The 19,287-nt window shown below is 42.7% G+C and overlaps 1 protein-coding gene across 2 annotated transcripts in view; it reads left to right on the top strand.

The window, feature by feature from the left end:
• Positions 1 to 14,825, top strand: part of LOC307231471 (troponin T, fast skeletal muscle isoforms-like) — a 15,721-nt gene extending 896 nt beyond the window's left edge. The window contains exons 2-14 of one of the 2 annotated variants that reach the window (XM_080002194.1): positions 1,138 to 1,176; positions 1,291 to 1,304; positions 2,221 to 2,358; positions 3,350 to 3,367; positions 4,020 to 4,038; positions 4,131 to 4,176; positions 4,257 to 4,373; positions 4,822 to 4,899; positions 5,025 to 5,138; positions 6,240 to 6,352; positions 11,452 to 11,542; positions 11,890 to 11,930; positions 14,607 to 14,825. In XM_080002194.1, the coding sequence (XP_079858320.1) occupies positions 1,157 to 1,176; positions 1,291 to 1,304; positions 2,221 to 2,358; positions 3,350 to 3,367; positions 4,020 to 4,038; positions 4,131 to 4,176; positions 4,257 to 4,373; positions 4,822 to 4,899; positions 5,025 to 5,138; positions 6,240 to 6,352; positions 11,452 to 11,542; positions 11,890 to 11,930; positions 14,607 to 14,643 (846 nt within the window). In that variant the 5' untranslated portion in view covers positions 1,138 to 1,156 and the 3' untranslated portion in view covers positions 14,644 to 14,825. The remainder of the gene's footprint in view (positions 1 to 1,137; positions 1,177 to 1,290; positions 1,305 to 2,220; positions 2,359 to 3,349; positions 3,368 to 4,019; positions 4,039 to 4,130; positions 4,177 to 4,256; positions 4,374 to 4,821; positions 4,900 to 5,024; positions 5,139 to 6,239; positions 6,353 to 11,451; positions 11,543 to 11,889; positions 11,931 to 14,606) is intronic. The other variant, XM_080002195.1, reaches the window with a different exon arrangement.
• Positions 14,826 to 19,287: the final 4,462 nt, after the last annotated feature.

Below are 19,287 nucleotides of genomic sequence, written 5' to 3'. Positions count from 1 at the left end.
AGGTCCCGGTCCAGGTCCAAGTCCAGGTCCAGCTTCGATGCTGAAACGCTGAAGAGGGGACAAAGCATCTAAAGATTTGATGAATATCGACTATTTGGCTTTTACAAGATGATTATGTTGTTGTTGATTATGATGTTTATCAAGGATTGTTCTTCTAAGCTGAGGGTGGAGGGAGGGCGAAGCGTGAGGCGGAGATGCCACATAAGGAAAGGACGGAGGAATTCTGGGCACTATTCAGGAAAGCAGCGTGAAACCGGATCCAGGAGCGTTTCTGTAACACATTAGCAGCTGTGCGCTTGGAAATAGTTTCAAGGGTTTGAGTCCTTGAGACACCAGACACTTCCATCTGGACCAGGACCTTCTCATTCCTCTTCCAGAAGATTCTTCCTGATAGAACGTTTTAAAACACAACTTTGAAGTGTTTCAGATTGTTCCAACAAATACCTGTGATTAACTACTTCATTGACTATAATGTTCATCTTGTGCCACTAGCACATCTAACCATGTCACAACACATTCAGCTGGTTTAGATGGAAACACAATTCAGTTGAACGTTGGATTAGACCTCATGAAACTGGATGAAACACGTGGAACAAAATTATTTCACTCAATGATGCGATCGGGCGATGATGTGATGACGGTCGCATCTCAAACAGCGATGTTAGCGACCAGAAGCAGCGGATTTGGTCTGAGCCTGAAGTGGCTCAGCGCGACCTTTCCTGCGACCCGGGGCCACGCCCGCTGGGAGCTATGCCGTGCGTCCGGCTCAGCTATCACCAGAGGAGCACATTCAAAACCTGGTTCGGATTTCAGTCCAGGCTCTAATTATAAACCAAGAACTTGTTTTCAAAGAAATTCATTTAAAGGCAAAAGATTTCACAACTTCCTTGAAGCAACCAAACACATAAGGGTTTTCTGTGTGGTTGGTTGCTTGGATGGTTGCTTGGTTGGTTGGATGGATGGTTGGATAGTTGCTTGGTTGGATGGATGGTTGGATAGTTTCTTGGTTGGATGGATGGTTGCTTGGTTGGATGGATGGTTGCTTGGTTGCTGGGGGTGGGGTTGGAAGTACATCCCTGATGTGTGAAACTGAACCCTGTGCTATAAATACTCAGCAGCTCCTCGCTGTCTCCTCAGGTTCTCGTCCACCGTCACCATGTCTGACACCGAGGAACTGTGAGTACTGAGGAGCAACTGCTGCGTCCATCACTACAGTACACTGATTAACTGGGACTCAATAAACCTGTCTCACTCTCTGTCTGCCTGTCTCTCTCTCTCTCTCTCTCACAGTGATCAGGTTGAGGGTAAGTTGGATCATGTTTTCCATCCTGGATCTTCAATGTGAACAATGTTCTGTCTTCGGGACCTTTGGCTTCCATGAGGAGTCACTTTGTTCTTACAGTAGATCCAGAATTGATTTCTCCAGGTTTGGCTTGACTCCTTCAGAATCAAGTTGTGCATCACAGCTCTTTGTCCAGTTCAACTGGTTCCACTGTTTACCCTGGTTGCACTGGTTGAACTGGCTAAATGGCTAAATAGGAGAGCCCACATGCTGTCACATGGTTGCAGGTATCAGCATTGACAACAGAGCAGATGCATCTTCACTCTGCTTCTCAAAGCTCCATCAGCTGCTCGAACCAGGATGGAGCTGGTTCAGATGTAAACTGGTGCTGATGTGAACTGGTCTGTTGGCAACGCATCCTGCAGCTCTGCATGGAGACCTGCGCAGTTTTCCTGAGCTGAAGCTGCTTTTTGGAAGCTCCACGATCCTTCACCTGAGGAAAACTGTGCCCCGCCTGCAGCATGGATCCCTGCTACCCTCACGTGTCTACGGCGGGTACGCACGGGATCTTTTGATAATCTTGTTTTACTCCTTTCTTTCTCGGATGAAAAAAATGAAGATTATGATGGTAAGACTCCAGACGCTGCAAACGTGTCAGACAGTCTGTAGCATGACAGTCCACTAACCCTGAGGAGAGTCAGGACTGAGCAGAGTCTAGAACCATCTTTAGGGACGTGAACCATTCTGTCCATCTATGACTGACCTTCTTCTTCTTCTATAACCGCTCTCTGTCTGACCTGCTTCAGTGCCCTCCAGTGGGCAAGGCCTTAAGCTCCACCCATCAAACCCCTTCCCCTCTCTGTTTCACCACCTCCATGCTTGTATTAACCCTTTCATCGCCTCTTCCTCTCCCCGGTGACTCGCTGCATGTGGTGTAGCCGTAGAAGAGGAGGTAGTTGAGGAGGTAGAGGTGGCTCCCGAGGCGGCCCCAGAGCCTGAAGCAGAGCCCGAGACCGAACCAGAACCAGAGGTAGAACCAGAGCAAGAACCCGAACCAGAGGAAGAGGTGCATGAAGGTATGTCAGGTATTCTCTCATCCTTTACCCGGCAGCAGCTCAGACAGACCCGCTAATCCCACCACGTTAACCATCACCTTCAGCCCCACCAAACCAAGATGGCTCCTAAACTGTATTCATGACGTCATGTCTGCTGGATGCTCTAACCCCAAGCGCCTGCAGAACATCATGTGGTCTTGTAGCTTTAGTCTTACACTCTCTGTGTAAGCGCCTTCCAACTGAGCACCAACAACCTGCGTACTTAATGTTCCCACATCCTTTTATTCAACCCATCGCAAGGTTTTAAATGATCGTCACTGGGACCAGCCAATCCAATTTTTTGCCATGCGTCACATTAAAATGGTATTGCAGCCAATCATCTTCAAGTGACAATTTGCATAACCCCTCCCCTAGACACGTCTTCTTCAGTGAGAAGAACAGAGCGGAGGGGCTTCTCCGACAGATAGACAATCACTTGAGTAGGAGACGCACACAGTTTAGCTGGAAGGACGTTTCTAAATAGAATTCAAAAAGAATTATAACAATTTATGATATTAAAATTGGATCTTGCTGAAATGGTAGCATATGGGAGCTTTAACTGCCACCTGACCGCTAACCCGATAAATTGAGAAAATCTGTTGGATCCAAAAACTATGAATGTATTTATTTTTTTATATTTTATTTAATATAAATATATATATATATATATATATATATATAGATAGATACTAGGTATATATATATATATATATATATATATATATATATATATATATATATATATATATATATATATATATATATATATATATATATATATATGTATAGATAGATACTAGGTATTTTTCATATATATATATATATATATATATATATATATATATGAAAAATATATTTGGTATATATTTGAGCAAATGCAGGTTGGACTGTTGCCTTGTCCGTTTGCTGTTGAAGCCGCTCTGCCGGACCTGACGCTCTGTTCTGCTCTTGTTTTGTTGCTCGCTGCATGCAGACGGCCTGGAGGAGGAAGGTATGTGGACTAAACCTTGATGAAGCTCATGTGTGGTTCTGGTGTTGGCAGGGCTGTTCCGGGTGCAAGTCTCAATCCGTCCAAATCTCATCCAAATCCAAATGAATTCAAATTAGAGGAGCGCGACATGAAATGCATCTCAGAGCCTTTGTAAAGAAATGTGGAGGAAAAGGGTGAAAGAATAAGACATTGTTAGCACTGAGCATGGCATGAATCCACAGGATGCTGTGTGTCTGTCTTGGGGAAGGAGGGTTTTGGGGTTTTGGGGTCAAGCCAAAGCAGATCGACAGGTTTGCATATTCACACTGAAAGGAGTTGAAGGTGGATGACGTGAAAATCCTCCGGTTGTCTCTGCAGAGTTGAATGAAGCAGAATTGATTAGTTTCAGAACATTTTTCTGCAACCGCACTCACAGCTAAATATTTCCCTTGGTTGTTTACGAGGTATTAATACGTCCAGTTTCCATGTTTTGTTTTTTTAACTCTTCTTTCTTTCTAACCCTAACTTCAAAGCCAAACAATGCACCTACTGCAGCTCTTTACTGTAGTTAATTCTACTTTTCATTTGGGTGAAAACCTGCTAATGCCTGATTGGCTGATCTGCATTTCTAACCCGACCACATGTATCCGCCACCTTCCTTCCCAACGCGCAGAGGAGAAGCCAAAGTTCAAGTAAGTCCCTCCGTACCCAACTCCACCTTTGAAAACCTTCCTCCAACATGTGATCCTCCTGAGATCCAAACCTTCCATCTCTGGTCCCGCAGGCCCAGCGCCCCCAAGATCCCTGACGGAGAGAAGGTGGACTTTGATGTGAGTGTTCCCTGTGAAGGGTTGGGGTGGTTCCGGGTGGGGGTTCTTCTGTTTGACGGCTCCCCCCTTGGTCTCCATAGGACATCCAGAAGAAGCGTCAGAACAAGGACCTGGTGGAGCTGCAGGGCCTGATCGATGCTCACTTTGAGTGCAGAAAGAAGGAGGAGGAGGAGCTCATCGCACTGATGGCCAGAATCGTGAGTCTTCAGCTGCTTCCTAATGGAGGGTGGAGGAGGTGATCGGTCTCAGGGTGGAGGAGGTGATTGGTGTCAGGGTGGAGCTCAGTGACCGCATAGCGCTCTATCCGTATTACAATTATTTTATATTGAATTCTAAACAGGAAGCCATGATGGAGAAACATGGGACCTGTAGCTCCACCTAGTCAGGTTTAGCAGCAACGTTTTGGACACTTGGGGACGGTGCGGGTAGATGGAGGAACATCCACAAACGGGGTAGAGCAGCATCCACCCTGTCATCCCCTCACAAACTGTTTCCAGGTTCCTGGAGTTAAATCCTTTAAAATATTTGAACAGAGAGAAGTGAAGCCTGTGAAGCGTCATGTGACTCGTGTCCCATGGGGTCACATGACGCCCCGGCTGACTCAGTGGGAACAGGAAGTGACCACGGGTTTGTTTCCTGCTGCAGGAGAAGCGCAGAGCCGAGAGGGCGGAGCAGCAGAGGATTAGAGCGGAGAAGGACAAGGAGCGCCAGGCGAGACGTGAGGTAAGACGGTTTCTACCCCGTCTATAGCTCTTCCTCTTTAATCCCTTTACTTCCTTAGAGATCAGTCTACTTTCTGTTGGCCACTTCCTCTTGACTACTTCCTGTTGGCCACTTCCTGTCTGCAGGAGGAGAGGCAGAGGAAGGAGGAGGCTGATGCCAAGAAGAAAGCTGAAGAGGACGCAAAGAAGAAGTCAGCGCTGTCCAACATGGGTTCTAACTACAGCAGCCACCTGCAGAGAGTCAGTACTTCTACTAGTACTACAAATAGTACTGCTACTACTAGTACTAGTTCTACCTACCAGATCTAGTACTACTACTAGTACTAGAACTACACTACCACTACTAGACACTGTCCAACATGGGTTCTAACAACAACAGCCACCTGCAGAGTCAGTACTACTACTAGTTCTACTACTACTACTGCTACTTCTACTAATACTATTGCTACTACTACAATTACTACTACTACTACTACTACTAATACTAGTACTGCTTCACACTGTCCAACATGGGTTCTAACTACAGGAGCCACCTGCAGAGAGTCAGTACTTCTACTAGTAATACAAATAGTACTGCTACTACTAGTATTAGTTCTACCAGAACTAGTACTACTACTAGTACTAGCACTACACTACCACTACTAGACACTGTCCAACATGGGTTCTAACAACAGCAGCCACCTGCAGAGTCAGTACTTCTACTAGTACTACAAATAGTACTGCTACTACTAGTACTAGTTCTACCTACCATAACTAGTACTACTACTAGTACTGCTACTTCTACTAATACTATTGCTACTACTACAATTACTACTACTACTACTACTACTAATACTAGTACTGCTTCACACTGTCCAACATGGGTTCTAACTACAGCAGCCACCTATAGAGTCAGTACTACGACTAGTACTACTACTACTACTACTACTACTAGTACTACTACTACTACTTATATCACTACTACCAATACCACTACTACTACTACTACTACTAGTACATCTATGCTACTACGAAAACACGGGCAAGATTTTTTCAGGAGCGATCTGAGATCTGCTCCACAGCGGAGCGGCAGCAGGAAACGGAGTAAATGAAATGCATCTACGGTTGTATTTGCTTTGTTGGGAGAAGTTCTGCCCCAACCTCCAGGACTACATTTGAACATTAAAAATTAGAATTTATTCTAACATTAAAATAATAAAGATTACGAATTTGAATGTGAATATAGAGTAATATCTGCAGCCCTAGCACCTACACAGTTAGTCAGGACACACAGTACATGCAGGAATACTCTAGTACAAGAGTGGTAGTAGTACTTATTGAAGGTGTGTGTGTTGGTACTAGGCGGACCAGAAGAGAGGTGGAAAGAAAGAGACAGAGAGAGAGAAGAAGAAGAAGATCCTGGCCTCCAGACGCAAAGCTCTGAACATCGACCATCTGGGCGAGGACAAACTGAGGTACAGGCTCCTGGAGTATTGCAGTACTGCAGCACTGCATTGTAGTACTGTAGTAGTGCATTGCAGTACTGGACTGTAGTACTGTACTACTGCACTGTAGTACCGCACTGGAGTGGATTTTCATCATTATACATTTTATGTTATGTTATGTTATGTTATGCTGTGCTATTTTGTGTTCTGTTCTGTTCTGTTCTGTTCTGTTCTGTTCTGTTCTGTTCTGTTCTGTTAAGTTATGTTGTGTTATGTTATGTTATGTCATGTTATGTTATATTGTGTTATGTTGTCATGCTATGTTATATTATTTTGCTTTATGTTATGTTATATTATGTTATATTATGTCGTATTATATTGTCATTGTGTTATGGTTAATTATGATATATAATGTTATGTTATATTATATCATGTTCTGTAATATTATGTTATATTATGTAATGTTATATTATGTTATATTATGTTAGGTTATATTATATTATACAATATTATGTTATATTATGTTATACAATATTATGTTTTATTATTTAACGTTATATTATGATATGTTTTGTTGTATTATACTAAAGTATAATATGTTATGTTATGTTATGTTATATTATATTATGTAATTGTGTATTATGTTATATTATGTTATATTATGTTATACAATTTTATGTTTTATTATGTAATGTTATATTATATTATATCATGTTATATTTTGTTATGCGATGTTATGTTATGTTATGTAATATTATGGTGTGTTATGTTATATTATGTTATATTATATTATGTTATATTATGTAATGTTGTATTATGTTATATTATGTTGTGTTGTATTATATTATGTTATATTATATTATATTATGTTATATTATGTCATGTTGTATTATGTTATATTATGTTATATTATATTATGTTATATTATATTATATTATATTATGTTATATGTCATGTTGTATTATGTTATATTATATTATGTTATATTATATTATATTATATAATGTTATATTATGTCATGTTGTATTATGTTATATTATGTTATATTATATGATATTATGTTATATCATATTATATTGTATAATGTTATATTATGTCATGTTGTATTATGTTATATTATGTTATACTATACTATATTATATTATATTTGGGGTCAAGACTGGTACCTGCACGTGGTGGCCCTGCTACGGATTCCGACGACCCTGACGATCCCGATCTGAAGATACCGAAGAATCCAACCAAACCAGTCATACTAGTACTACACAGATTCTACATCAACAGCCCTCCGTCCTCAACAGTACAGTACCCACTACACGTCTGTCAAGACGAGCCTCATGGCTAACACCGAAGTGTGTCTACTGCAACTGAATGCAGAGGGCCTGACACGGTCGAAGCGTGATCTCATCCAGCACATTGCCAACCAACATCAGGCGAACATACTGCTGCTACAAGAGACCCACTGTGTCACTGAAGACAAGCTACTCATCGATGGTTCAGACCTCATCAGCTTCATAGGTCACAACAAACACGGCATTGCCTGCTACACCAAACAGGGAATAAATGCAAGAGCCCTCCAGCAATCTCCAGCTAACTCTGCCATTGAATGGTGCACCATGGAAGCTCTGGGCACCACCTTTTGCAACATCTACAAACCACCACCTGCTGAGTTGGATATATCCTTCCTCCCCTGTGAACTCTTTTGTCTGCTGTGATTTTAACTGTAGGAACATCAAATGGGGGTACTCAAACACTGACAGAAATGGCTCTGTTGCTAGCGACTGGGCAGAAAGTAACAACCTTCATCTGCTCTGCGACAACAAGGACCCCAGAACCTTTTACTCTGGCAGACACGGCACCTGGACATGCCCTGATCTGTCCTTTGTCTCCAACAACATCAGCAGACGCTGCAACAGAATGATTCTACAGAAGTTCCCTAGATCTGGTCACTCGCCCATCATCATCTCCAGTGACATCAAGTTGGCCATCTCTAGCCTCAACAGAAGAAGATGGAATTTCAGGAAGGCTAACTGGCAAAAGTTTTCAGAACTCACCAGGAAATTAACAGCAAGCCTACCTGACCCATCATCCAATGTGAATGGAGCTTATAACGCCTTCTGCATCCTGCTCAACAAGGCTGCCAAGCTCTCCATCCCAAGAGGCCGCAGGGACCCACATATACCTTGCTGGGATAAAGACTGTGAGAAACTGTACAAGGAGTACCTGAATGCCACCGACACTGACCAACGCTTTCTCCGTGGTGACCAACTGCTGGATCTTCTTGGGCAGAAGAGAAAGGTTAGGGAGGAGGAAGTAAACAAAATCAACTTCACATTCTAGTCGTAGGGCCTGGAATATGATCAACCAGCTAACTGAGCGAAGTTGCCCAGCTAGACCATGCCCCATAGCAGCGAATGCGATAGCCTCTGTACTCGCTGATAACGGCAGATGGAAAGACCGCTCATCTGAGGCAAAAGCCTTCACCAGAGAAGTAGTCGCAGACATCAGGAAACTCACCAGGACAGTTCCTCAATCCAGCCCCCTTTCCCAGCCCATTTCGTCAGAAGAAATTGTTGCAGCTCTGAAATCCCTCAAGGTAAATAAGGCTCCTGGAAACGACAACATCCACCCTGAGTTCCTGAATAACATGAGCCATGACATATGACATAGTTTGGCACAGAGGCCTCTACCTCAAGCTCCTGAAGACTTTGCCTGATGTTAAGCTCATGAAGTTCATCATGCTGCTTATACAGGACTGTACCTTCGTACTGGAGACCTCAAACGGCCAACGCAGCAAGAGAAGAAGACTGAGGAACGGGCTCCCCCAAGGCTCTATTCTTGCCCCTACACTTTTTAACTATACACTGTGGTTGAGAATGCCCTTGAGAAAGATCTCTCGCTACAGAGCAGGTACTTCCACAAATGGCATCTCAAGCTAAGCCTGCCCAAGACAGTTTGCTCAGTGTTCCATCTTGCCAATCGATGTGCGAATACCATGCTGAACATCACACTTGACGGCAGCATCGTCAGGCATGACCCCAACCCTAAATATCTCTGTGTCACACTTGACCGTAGCCTCACCTTCAAGCCACACATCTAACAAGTTGCTGCCAAGACCGCTGCCCGTGTAAACCTCCTGAAGAGACTGGCTGGCACTGGATGGGGTGCAAACTTCACCACCCTGCGCACCTCTACCCTTGCCCTCGCATACTCAACGGCTGAGTATGCCGCCCCTGCATGGAGTCACAGCAGCCATACAGCCTGTGTTGATGTTGTGCTTAACAACGCCATGAGGCTAATTAGTGGTGCCCTGCCATCAACCCCTGTCGAGTTCCTCCCCATACTGTCTGGCATTCCACCTCCAGAGCTCCCTCGTAACTTCCTGACCTTGAAGCTGGCCTGCAAGAGTGCAGATGAGCCAACAAGCTTGATCCCCCCGCCTGCTGAATATGACCACCAGAGACTCAAACACAGACACTTCTCCACCGAAGCTAGGAGACTCCTTACCACGAGCCCTCCACACCCTGGATGGATCCTTGACTGCTGGAACAAGCAATGGTCCGAGTCAACCTCCACGTTGAGGAAGTTCATCAACTCCCCTTCAACCAATCCGTCTGGGTGTGACCTACCACGGAATGCCTGGGTCAACCTCAACAGACTTCGCTCTGGAGTAGCAAAGACCCAAACCTATCTGCATATGATTGGAGTGTCTGCCACAAATCTCTGTGAATGCGGAAAACCACAGACTGTTGAACACATCATTGATGAATGCCCAATCTTCAAATCACCACATGGAGTCAGTGGCCTCATTGAACTGGATGACGATACCACTTCTTGGCTCATGTCCAATTGCCTGTGTAGCCCTAAACGAACGACGATGTTATATTATATTATATTATATTATATTATATGATGTTATATTATGTCATGTTGTATTATGTTATATTATAATATGTTATGTTATATTATATTATATTATATTATATTATATTATATTATATTATATTATATTATATTATATTATATTATGTTATATGATGTCATGTTGTATTAAGTTATATTATTTTATATTATGTTATGTTTTATTATGTTATGTTATCTAGAATAGAAGAAGAATCTTTACTGATCACACAACACACCACACTACAACTCATGCATACAGACATGCACATGCTTTTGGATGGTGGCCGGTGAAATGTGGCCTCTGCATTTGACCCAGATTATGTTATGTTATGTTATATAATGTGATGTTATATTATGTTGTGTTGTGTTGTATTATATTATATTATGTTATGGGATGTTATATTATATCATTTAATATGGGGGGGATGGTAGCTCAGGCGGTAGAGCTGGTGGTCTAGTAATCTAAAGGTTGCTGGTTGGATCCCAGGCTCCTCCTGCTAGCATGCTGTAGTGTCCTTGAGCAAGACACTTAACCCCTAATTGCTCCTGATGACTGCGTCCGTCGCTGTTTGAATAATTGTAAGTCGCTTTGGATAAAAGCGTCTGCTAAATGTAATATTATGTTATGTTGTGTTGTATTATGTTATGTGATGTTATATTATATCATTCAATATTATGTTATGTTATGTTGTATTATGCTGTGTTGTGTTATATTATGTTATGTTATATGATGTTATATTATATCATTTAATGTTATGTTATGTTATGTTATGTTATATCATTGAATATTATGTTATGTTATATTATGTTGTGTTATATTATGTTATGTTATATGATGTTATATTATATCAATGAATATTATGTTATGTTATGTTGTGTTGTGTTGTGTTGTGTTGTGTTGTGTTGTGTTGTGTTATGTTATATGATGTTATATCATTTTATGTTACATTACATTTACATTTACATTACATTTAGTCATTGATCAGACGCTTTTATCCAAAGCGACTTACAATTGTTCAAAGACCGACTGACGCAGCCATCAGGAGCAATGAGGGGTTAAGTGTCTTGCTCAAGGACACTACAGCATGCTAGCAGGAGGAGCCTGGGATCCAACCAGCAACCTTTAGATCACTAGACCACCAGCTCTACCTCCTGAGCTGCCATCCCCCCCATGTTATGATATCTTATGTCATGTTATATTTTGTTATGTCATTGTACTTCTTCTCCAGGGATAAGATCAATGAGCTGCATGAATGGATGTGTCAGCTGGAGTCCGAGAAGTTTGACCACTTGGAGAGACTGAAGCTGCAGAAGTATGAGGTATCTGTCTATCTGTCTATCTGTCTATCTATCTGTCTATCTGTCTATCTATCTATCTGTCTATCTATCTGTCTATCTGGCTATCTATCTATCTATCTGTCTATCTATCTATCTGTCTATCTATCTATCTATCTATCTGTCTATCTGTCTATCTGGCTATCTATCTATCTATCTATCTATCTATCTATCTATCTATCTATCTATCTATCTATCTACGTATCTATGTGATGGGTAGATAGATGTGATTGTGCAGAGGGGGTTGGATGTGATGGTGCAGATGGGGTTGGATGTGATGGTGCAGCTCTGTGAAGGTCCAGATGTGACTTGATGTGCTCTGGTCTCCTCAGGTCACCACACTGCGTAAGCGAGTGGAGGAGCTCAGTAAATTGTAAGTAGAAGGAGGTCGTGGGGTCAGAACCCGCACTGCATGTTCTGCATCCGCTCGCATGACGGAGGCAAGACGCCGGCGGAGGAGAAGGAACACAACACACACAAGCACTGAGATCAGTTCATCCTGGATCTGGAAGAAGGAGGTTCTGCAGGTTTTAAATGCTCTAGAGCTCTAGATGTTCGAGAGGTCTGGAGGTTTTAGATGTTCTACAGGTTATAGCTGTTCTAGATGTTCTACAAGTTCCTGAGGTTCTACAGGTTCTAGATGTTCTACAGGAATAGATGTTCTACAGGATCTAGATGTTCTACAAGTTCTAGATGTTCTACAGGATCTAGATGTTCTACATGTTCTAGATGTTCTACATGTTCTACATGTTCTACAGGAATAGATGTTCTACAGGATCTAGATTTTCTACAGGATCTAGATGTTCTATAGGTTCTCGATGTTATACTGCTTCCAGATGTTCTACAGGATCTAGATGTTCTACAGGAATAGATGTTCTACAGGATCGAGATGTTCTACAAGTTCTAGATGTTCTACAGGATCTAGATGTTCTACATGTTCTAGATGTTCTACATGTTCTACATGTTCTACAGGAATAGATGTTCTACAGGATCTAGATTTTCTACAGGATCTAGATGTTCTATAGGTTCTCGATGTTATACTGCTTCCAGATGTTCTACAGGATCGAGATGTTCTACAGGATCTAGATGTTCTATAGGTTCTAGATGTTATACTAGTTCCAGATGTTCTACAGGATCTAGATGTTCTATAGGTTCTAGATGTTATACTGGTTCCAGATGTTCTACAGGATCTAGATGTTCTATAGGTTCTAGATGTTATACTGGTTCCAGATGTTCTACAGGTTCTAGAGGTTCCAAATGTTCTAGATGATCTAGATGTTCTCGAGGAACGTCGAGTTGCTCTGCAGGTTCTGGGTTTAGACGTCATGGCAACATGGGCTGTGTGTGCTGTGTGCAGGTAAGTATCTCTATCCAGAAGTCACCTGGTGAACTGGAACCACTCTCATTGGTCCATGACTGGGAAATGAGGAGAGGAGGAGGAGGAGGAGAGGAGAGGAGGAAAGGAGGAGAGGAGGAGGAGGAGGAGAGGAGAGGAGGAAAGGAGGAGAGGAGAGGAGGAGAGGAGGAAGAGAAGGAAGAGAGGAGGATCATCTCAGAGGTAAACGTGTCTTGTTAAATGTCCTGGTGTTCTCTCTCAGGTCCTCAGGAAGAGAATCGACGAATTACAAAAACAGTACGTTTCTATCCAGTTTCTATCTATCTATCTATCTATCTATCTGTCTGTCTGTCTGTCTGTCTGTCTGTCTGTCTGTCTGTCTGTCTGTCTGTCTGTCTGTCTGTCTGTCTGTCTGTCTGTCTGTCTGTCTGTCTGTCTGTCTGTCTGTCTGTCTATCTATCTATCTATCTATCTATCTATCTATCTATCTATCTATCTGTCTGTCTGTCTGTCTGTCTGTCTGTCTGTCTGTCTGTCTGTCTGTCTGTCTGTCTGTCTGTCTATCTATCTATCAATCTATCCATTTATCTATCCATATATCTAGCCATCTGTCTATCCGTCTATCTGGCTATCAGCACCATCTCCACACTTACTCTCTGTGGGAGGACAGACAGGTCCTCCTTCATGTCCTCATCTAGTCAGCCCCACTCTACATCCATGATGGAAAGAACACAGATGGAATGATGGATGGATGATGGTAGTATATAACAATAGTACTACACAGTACTACTACAGTACTACTTTAGTACTACAGTATACATGTTATACTGCTATTAAAGTACTAACATCCACATTTTAACCCAAGGACGAGGAGGTAACCATGGTAAGAGATCTGAGGTCCCACCGCCAGTGTGTGAGTGTGTGTGTGAGTGTGTGTGTGAGTGTGTGTGTGTGTCTGTGTGTGTGTGTGAGTGTGTGTCTGTCTGTGTGTGTGTGTGAGGTTGTGTGTATCTGTGTAAGTGTGTGTGTCTGAGTGTGTGTGTATGTGTGAGTGTGTGTGTGATTGTGTGTGTGTGTGTGTGTCTGTGTGTGTGTGTGTGTCTGTGTGAGTGTTTTTGTGTGTGTGGGTGTGCGTGTCCGTGTGTGTGAGTGTGTGTGTGTGTGCGTGTGAGTGTGTGTGTGTGTGTCTGTGTGTATGTGTGTGTGTGTGTATCTGTGTGAGTGTGTCTGTGTGTGTGTTTGTGTGTGTGTGTATGTGTGTGTGTGTGTGTGTGTGAGTGTGCGTGTGTGTCTGTGTGAATGTGCGTGTGTGTGAGTGTGTGTGTGTGCGTGTGTGTGTGTGTGTGTGAGTGTGCGTGTGTGTCTGTGTGAATGTGAGTGTGTGTGTGTGCGTGTGTGTGTGTGTGTGTGTCTGTGTGTATGTGTGTGTGTATCTGTGTGAGTGTGTGTTTGTGTGAGTGTGTGTGTTTGTGTGTGTGACTGTGTGTGTGTGAGTGTGTGTGTGTGTGTGTGTGAGTGTGTGTGTGTGTGCAGGTAAGTACAGCATGCTGGTGTGCTGCCCGCAGGGTTCCTGGTTTGAAACCCAGACTGGTGTGGTAACGTGCATGACACCTGCACTGGCTGCCTGTACTGGTCAGCTGCCAGGCTCTCCAGTCAAGACTGGTTGTACTGGTCACATTCCTCACTTCCTCTGTGTTCTATCTGGTATCACAGCAGCAAGAAGGGAGCCGCTGCCCGCCGCAGAAAGTAAACCAGAAGCACCAGCAGCTTGGAGCTCAGGTCCTACTGGTTACAGCTCAGGTCCTACTGGTTTCCAGTTGACTGAGGCGTGGCTTAGTGTGTACCTCCTCATGTCACATCCATCTCGCTTCCCGCCACTGACTGTCCTGTTCGCAGTATTTTTGTAAATAAAGTGTGACTCTTCAAACCATGTTCTGTAGTTTGGAATTCTTCAAACTGAATTCACTTCCTGGTTTTACCTTCTGAACTAGAAAGTATTTTTTCACAGACTGATCTGATCTGATCTGTTCAAATCAGATCAGATCAAATCAGATCAGATCAAATCAAATCAAATCAAATCAGTTCAGATCAGAACAGATCAGATCAGATCAGATCAGATCAGATCAGTTCAGATCGGAACAGATGAGATTAGATCCGATCAGAACAGATCCGATCAGATCAGACCAGTTCAGATCAGATCAGATTTGATCAGATCAGATCCGATCCGATCAGATCAATCAGACCACACAGATCCGATCAGATCAGATCAGATCAGATCAGATTAATAACAATTCGATTGTTCACCTTTCAGACTAAACCTGAAGCTATAGTTCCTAACTGCACTGCAGGGGGCGCTGCTCAGTAGCTCCATCCCATCTGTCTCTCTGTCAAATCAGAACATCATTACTTGTTAAAACAATCACTGGAGTCATCATTGGAGAGTCACTCATTCAATAGATCACAATCCTCTACAACTCCCCATCTGCTTCTGTCATCGCCGATGGTTACACTTCACAGTGTTTCATTCTACAAGGCGGCACAAGACAAGAATGTCCGCTCTCCCCTTTACTTTTCGCCATCTTTATTGAACCCCTCGTGGCCGCCATCCATCCAAACAATAATATTGTAGCCATACAAACAGGAAACTCTGTTCACAAAATCAGTTTGTATGCAGACGATATCTTGTTGTACATACGGAACCCAATATCATCCCTACCGGAGGTGTTCAATCTTATATCTAAATTCTCAGCTATCTCAGACTATTCAATAAATTGGACTAAAACCACAGTCTTGCCACTCAGTGGGGGGGACTGCAATGCTGCAACCCAGAAACTTCACTTAACCATCACAACGGGCAATATCAGATACCTTGGTATTGATATCTTAACCAATTTGTCAGAGATTTGTTTACCCTTAACTTCACTCCACTGCTCAAATCCATTGAAGAAGACCTCATTTGAGGGAACAACCTACCCATCCCTATCCCAATATACTTCCAAAAATAAACAATGTATTTTTCAATGACCCCAGTGCATCCAACAGTACATTGGTTTAATACTCTAGACTCAATAGTCAATACATTTTATTGGAAATACAAGAAATCTAGAATTAAACTAGCAACACTACAGAAAAACAAAGACTGTGGAGGCCTAGCAGCCCCAAACTTAAGATACTACTATCTAGCAAACCATCTTCAATTTATAATAAAATGGTTCCAACCAGAGCAACAACTGGACCATGCATGGACCGGGGATGGTAGCTCAGGAGGGGGGAGGAGGAGGTCAGCTCAGGAGGAGGTAGAGCTGGTAGTCTAGTAATCTAAAGGTTGCTGGTTTGATCCCAGGCTCCTCCTGCTAGCATGCTGTAGTGTCCTTGAGCAAGACACTTAACCCCTAATTGCTCCTGATGGCTGCGTCCGTTGGTGTTTGAATAATTGTAAGTCGCTTTGGATAAAAGCGTCTGCTAAATGTAATGGATGGCAAGACATTGAACAAACAGAATGTCAGGAGTTATCATTATCTGATCTACCATTCCTTACTGATTCAATAAGGAAACATAATTGTTTCCCAAAAAACAAAAAAAAACATTTATCACAACAACTCTGTCAGCCTGGTGGAAATTCCTCAAACCCACTGGTCACACTCTATCTCTCTTTGATCGCCTTAACAACTGCCAAGAAAACTCAATTACCCAAGCTTACTCAATTGGAAAAAGAGAGATGATCTCACCACATCTCAATGGTTATAGTTATTATTATAACATCTCAATGGAAAAACTATTGGCAATATTCAAAAACAATGTTGATTGTTGTTGAACAATGTTAATGAAATATGGGCTACTTTTATCACTGACATAACTCCATCATTTAACCCCCTCCATCATTTAACCCCCTAATAACCACATAGTTATTAGGGGGTCTGGGTGGTTGCGCTCGCTCCTTTACCTGGGGGGGCTCTGACATCTAGGTGCCCTGCACTGTGCACACTCTAAGTGCTACGTGTATGGGCATTCAGCGCTCACGCCAGATGGGGCATCTGCGCGGCTGCGGTGGGGCGGGCCTCTCCCTTGGGGGAGACTCCCAGGCGTGGGTGGGCATGGGAGTCCCGCTAGCTCGCCTGCGGGGCGGGCGGTTCGGGTGGGGTGTCAGTCTGTCGCAGTGGGGCCAGGATCCGGGCCGGCGGTCCATGCCTGGCGCCCACGGCATGGGTTCTGCGCCTTCGACTGCGTCTTGTGCCTGCACCTGGGGATTGGTTGTATGTGTGTGCCCCTGGGGTGTGGGGTCTCCTCGTGCTCCCTGGGACTGGGTAATGCTTCTCGGGGCTGTGCGTGGGGGTTGCTCAACGGCCCTCTGGCTTCTCTGGGTGCCCGTGGGTCTTCTGTGACCGCAGGGCACGGTACTCTGGTCTTTCCGGGGCCCTTTCCGCTGCACGATAAAATTCGGAACTTGTACACCAGAACCAGTGGGGATAAGTCATGTACACTCACCGGTGGACACCTTACACACACACACACACACTCACACACACACACACACACACACACACTTGCTTTAAGTGCGCCCCAACGCACCTAATTCACTGTTTTTCAATACATATTGTCATCCAATGTTTATGTTTTTGTGTAAATGTTGTTTGGTTTTATGTTTATTTGTCTCACCCCTGGTGTTTCTCCCTCTTGGAGTAGTGATCAGTTGTTTATAGACCCAAACATGATAAATAGTTCACCAAAGAGGGGGATTGGTGGTGGTTCTCCATAACCAAAAACTGTGCTCTTGTCATTCTACAGGTCATCCACAGGACAGAGTTATTGCAGCAGTTGTTGATGATTTAAGAATTAATAAAGAGTTGCATTGCAGGTTGAGAAGTTGAACTCCACTTGCAGACTAACTCTGTCCTAGATGTAATGGAACAAATACTCTGTTGTATGTCCAGCATGCTGACAGCACAGGTAAAAAAAAAAAAGATAAATAAAAATAAAATAAAATAATCACAAATATTTTATTTTATTTAACTTCTAATAAAAAAAACTTCTAAATGTGAATATATTTCACAATCAAGTCAATATATTAAAATGTATTCTGTAACCATCACGAAAGGAAAACACGCATTATTATAGTGAAAGGGTTGTAACATCCCAAGCATTCTGACAGCACTGTTGGGAGGGGAAGGCGGCATGGCTGAGCCAAACAGGTTCATCTTACGTAGCTTTTAAAACACATTGTCTTGGGTTTTTAACCACTCACTCAGGGATCACAATGAAGAGACACTGTCCTTTGAGATGATTTAATTGTTTCCATACTGATCACATTATGATCTGATCAAAGACCAGAACACATTCCTTCTCTACTCAACCTTATGTAGAGATAAGGATAACCCCAGCAGGAGGCTGAACAGACTATTGTGGTTTGTTTATGGCACTGAAACTGGGACCAGAGTTTGATTGTTAATCATTATATGGGGGGAACACCAGGTGATATGATTGGGGGATAGTCTTGTGAAAAACACGTAACCAATAACACACAGCCCCTCACAGAATAAGGCCCTCTTCGGCAGAAGCAAAGGCAGAGTCGACAGCATTCACTGTTTTTAAAGTGCATCTGTATCTTTCTCTTTATTGTGCAGATTTTTTTAATAATCTGTTTCCTGCAGCGACATAGGGTTTACCCCATCGACCAGTGAGTGAGAATTCTCCAACACACATACCTATTGAGTTAAGGTGTGCGGAAATTATCTAGCATTTCAATTCAAAAATTATTAATTTAATTATACTTACAATTACAGCATTATGATAGCATCATTGCAATTACAGACTCATTTTTGTAATTAGTCACGTATAGCCATATTTGTGAAACTAACTGAAAGACCTGCCGACTGACCCGCACCATGCTACTGTGCTCTGGCAGAGAGACGAACACTCCCCCCTTTGACGTCACTGGACCAGATGTAAAAAAAAAAAAAATGTTTTTATCCGCAAAGTTAAAACCTTTTCCTGACTTTTTACCCTTTCTGCATGTAAAGCATGTTAAATGCAATAACATCTAACCAGCTTCTTCATAAGCCCAAGATGGTTAATTAATATTTAAAAAAAACCCTGATAGTTGCTCTTTAAGACTAGTTTGGTCCTGATTTAGATTAAACCCTATCTGGAAAACCTCCACATAATGTTTAATCGTACAATTCTGGCCCACTGAGTTGGACAATAATAATACAGAGTATAAAAATATATGACCCTGTGGTAAAGGAATGGTATGAATCTCTTGTCATCTGGTCTGCTTATAGTCAGTAAAGATGGCTAAATACAAAAATAGCAACTTTGTACTTTAGGCTTCTGCTTTTACCTGCACTTTTTCTGGTTGTCCAATGTAGTATTAGTATCATATGCAAAAACAACATGA

This window comes from Zeus faber (genome assembly GCF_960531495.2).
Source record: "Zeus faber genome assembly, chromosome: 6".
In the NCBI taxonomy this organism is placed as follows: domain Eukaryota; kingdom Metazoa; phylum Chordata; class Actinopteri; order Zeiformes; family Zeidae; genus Zeus; species Zeus faber.
Note: the sequence above shows the minus strand (reverse complement) of the source record. Positions and strands in the feature narration are given on the sequence as shown.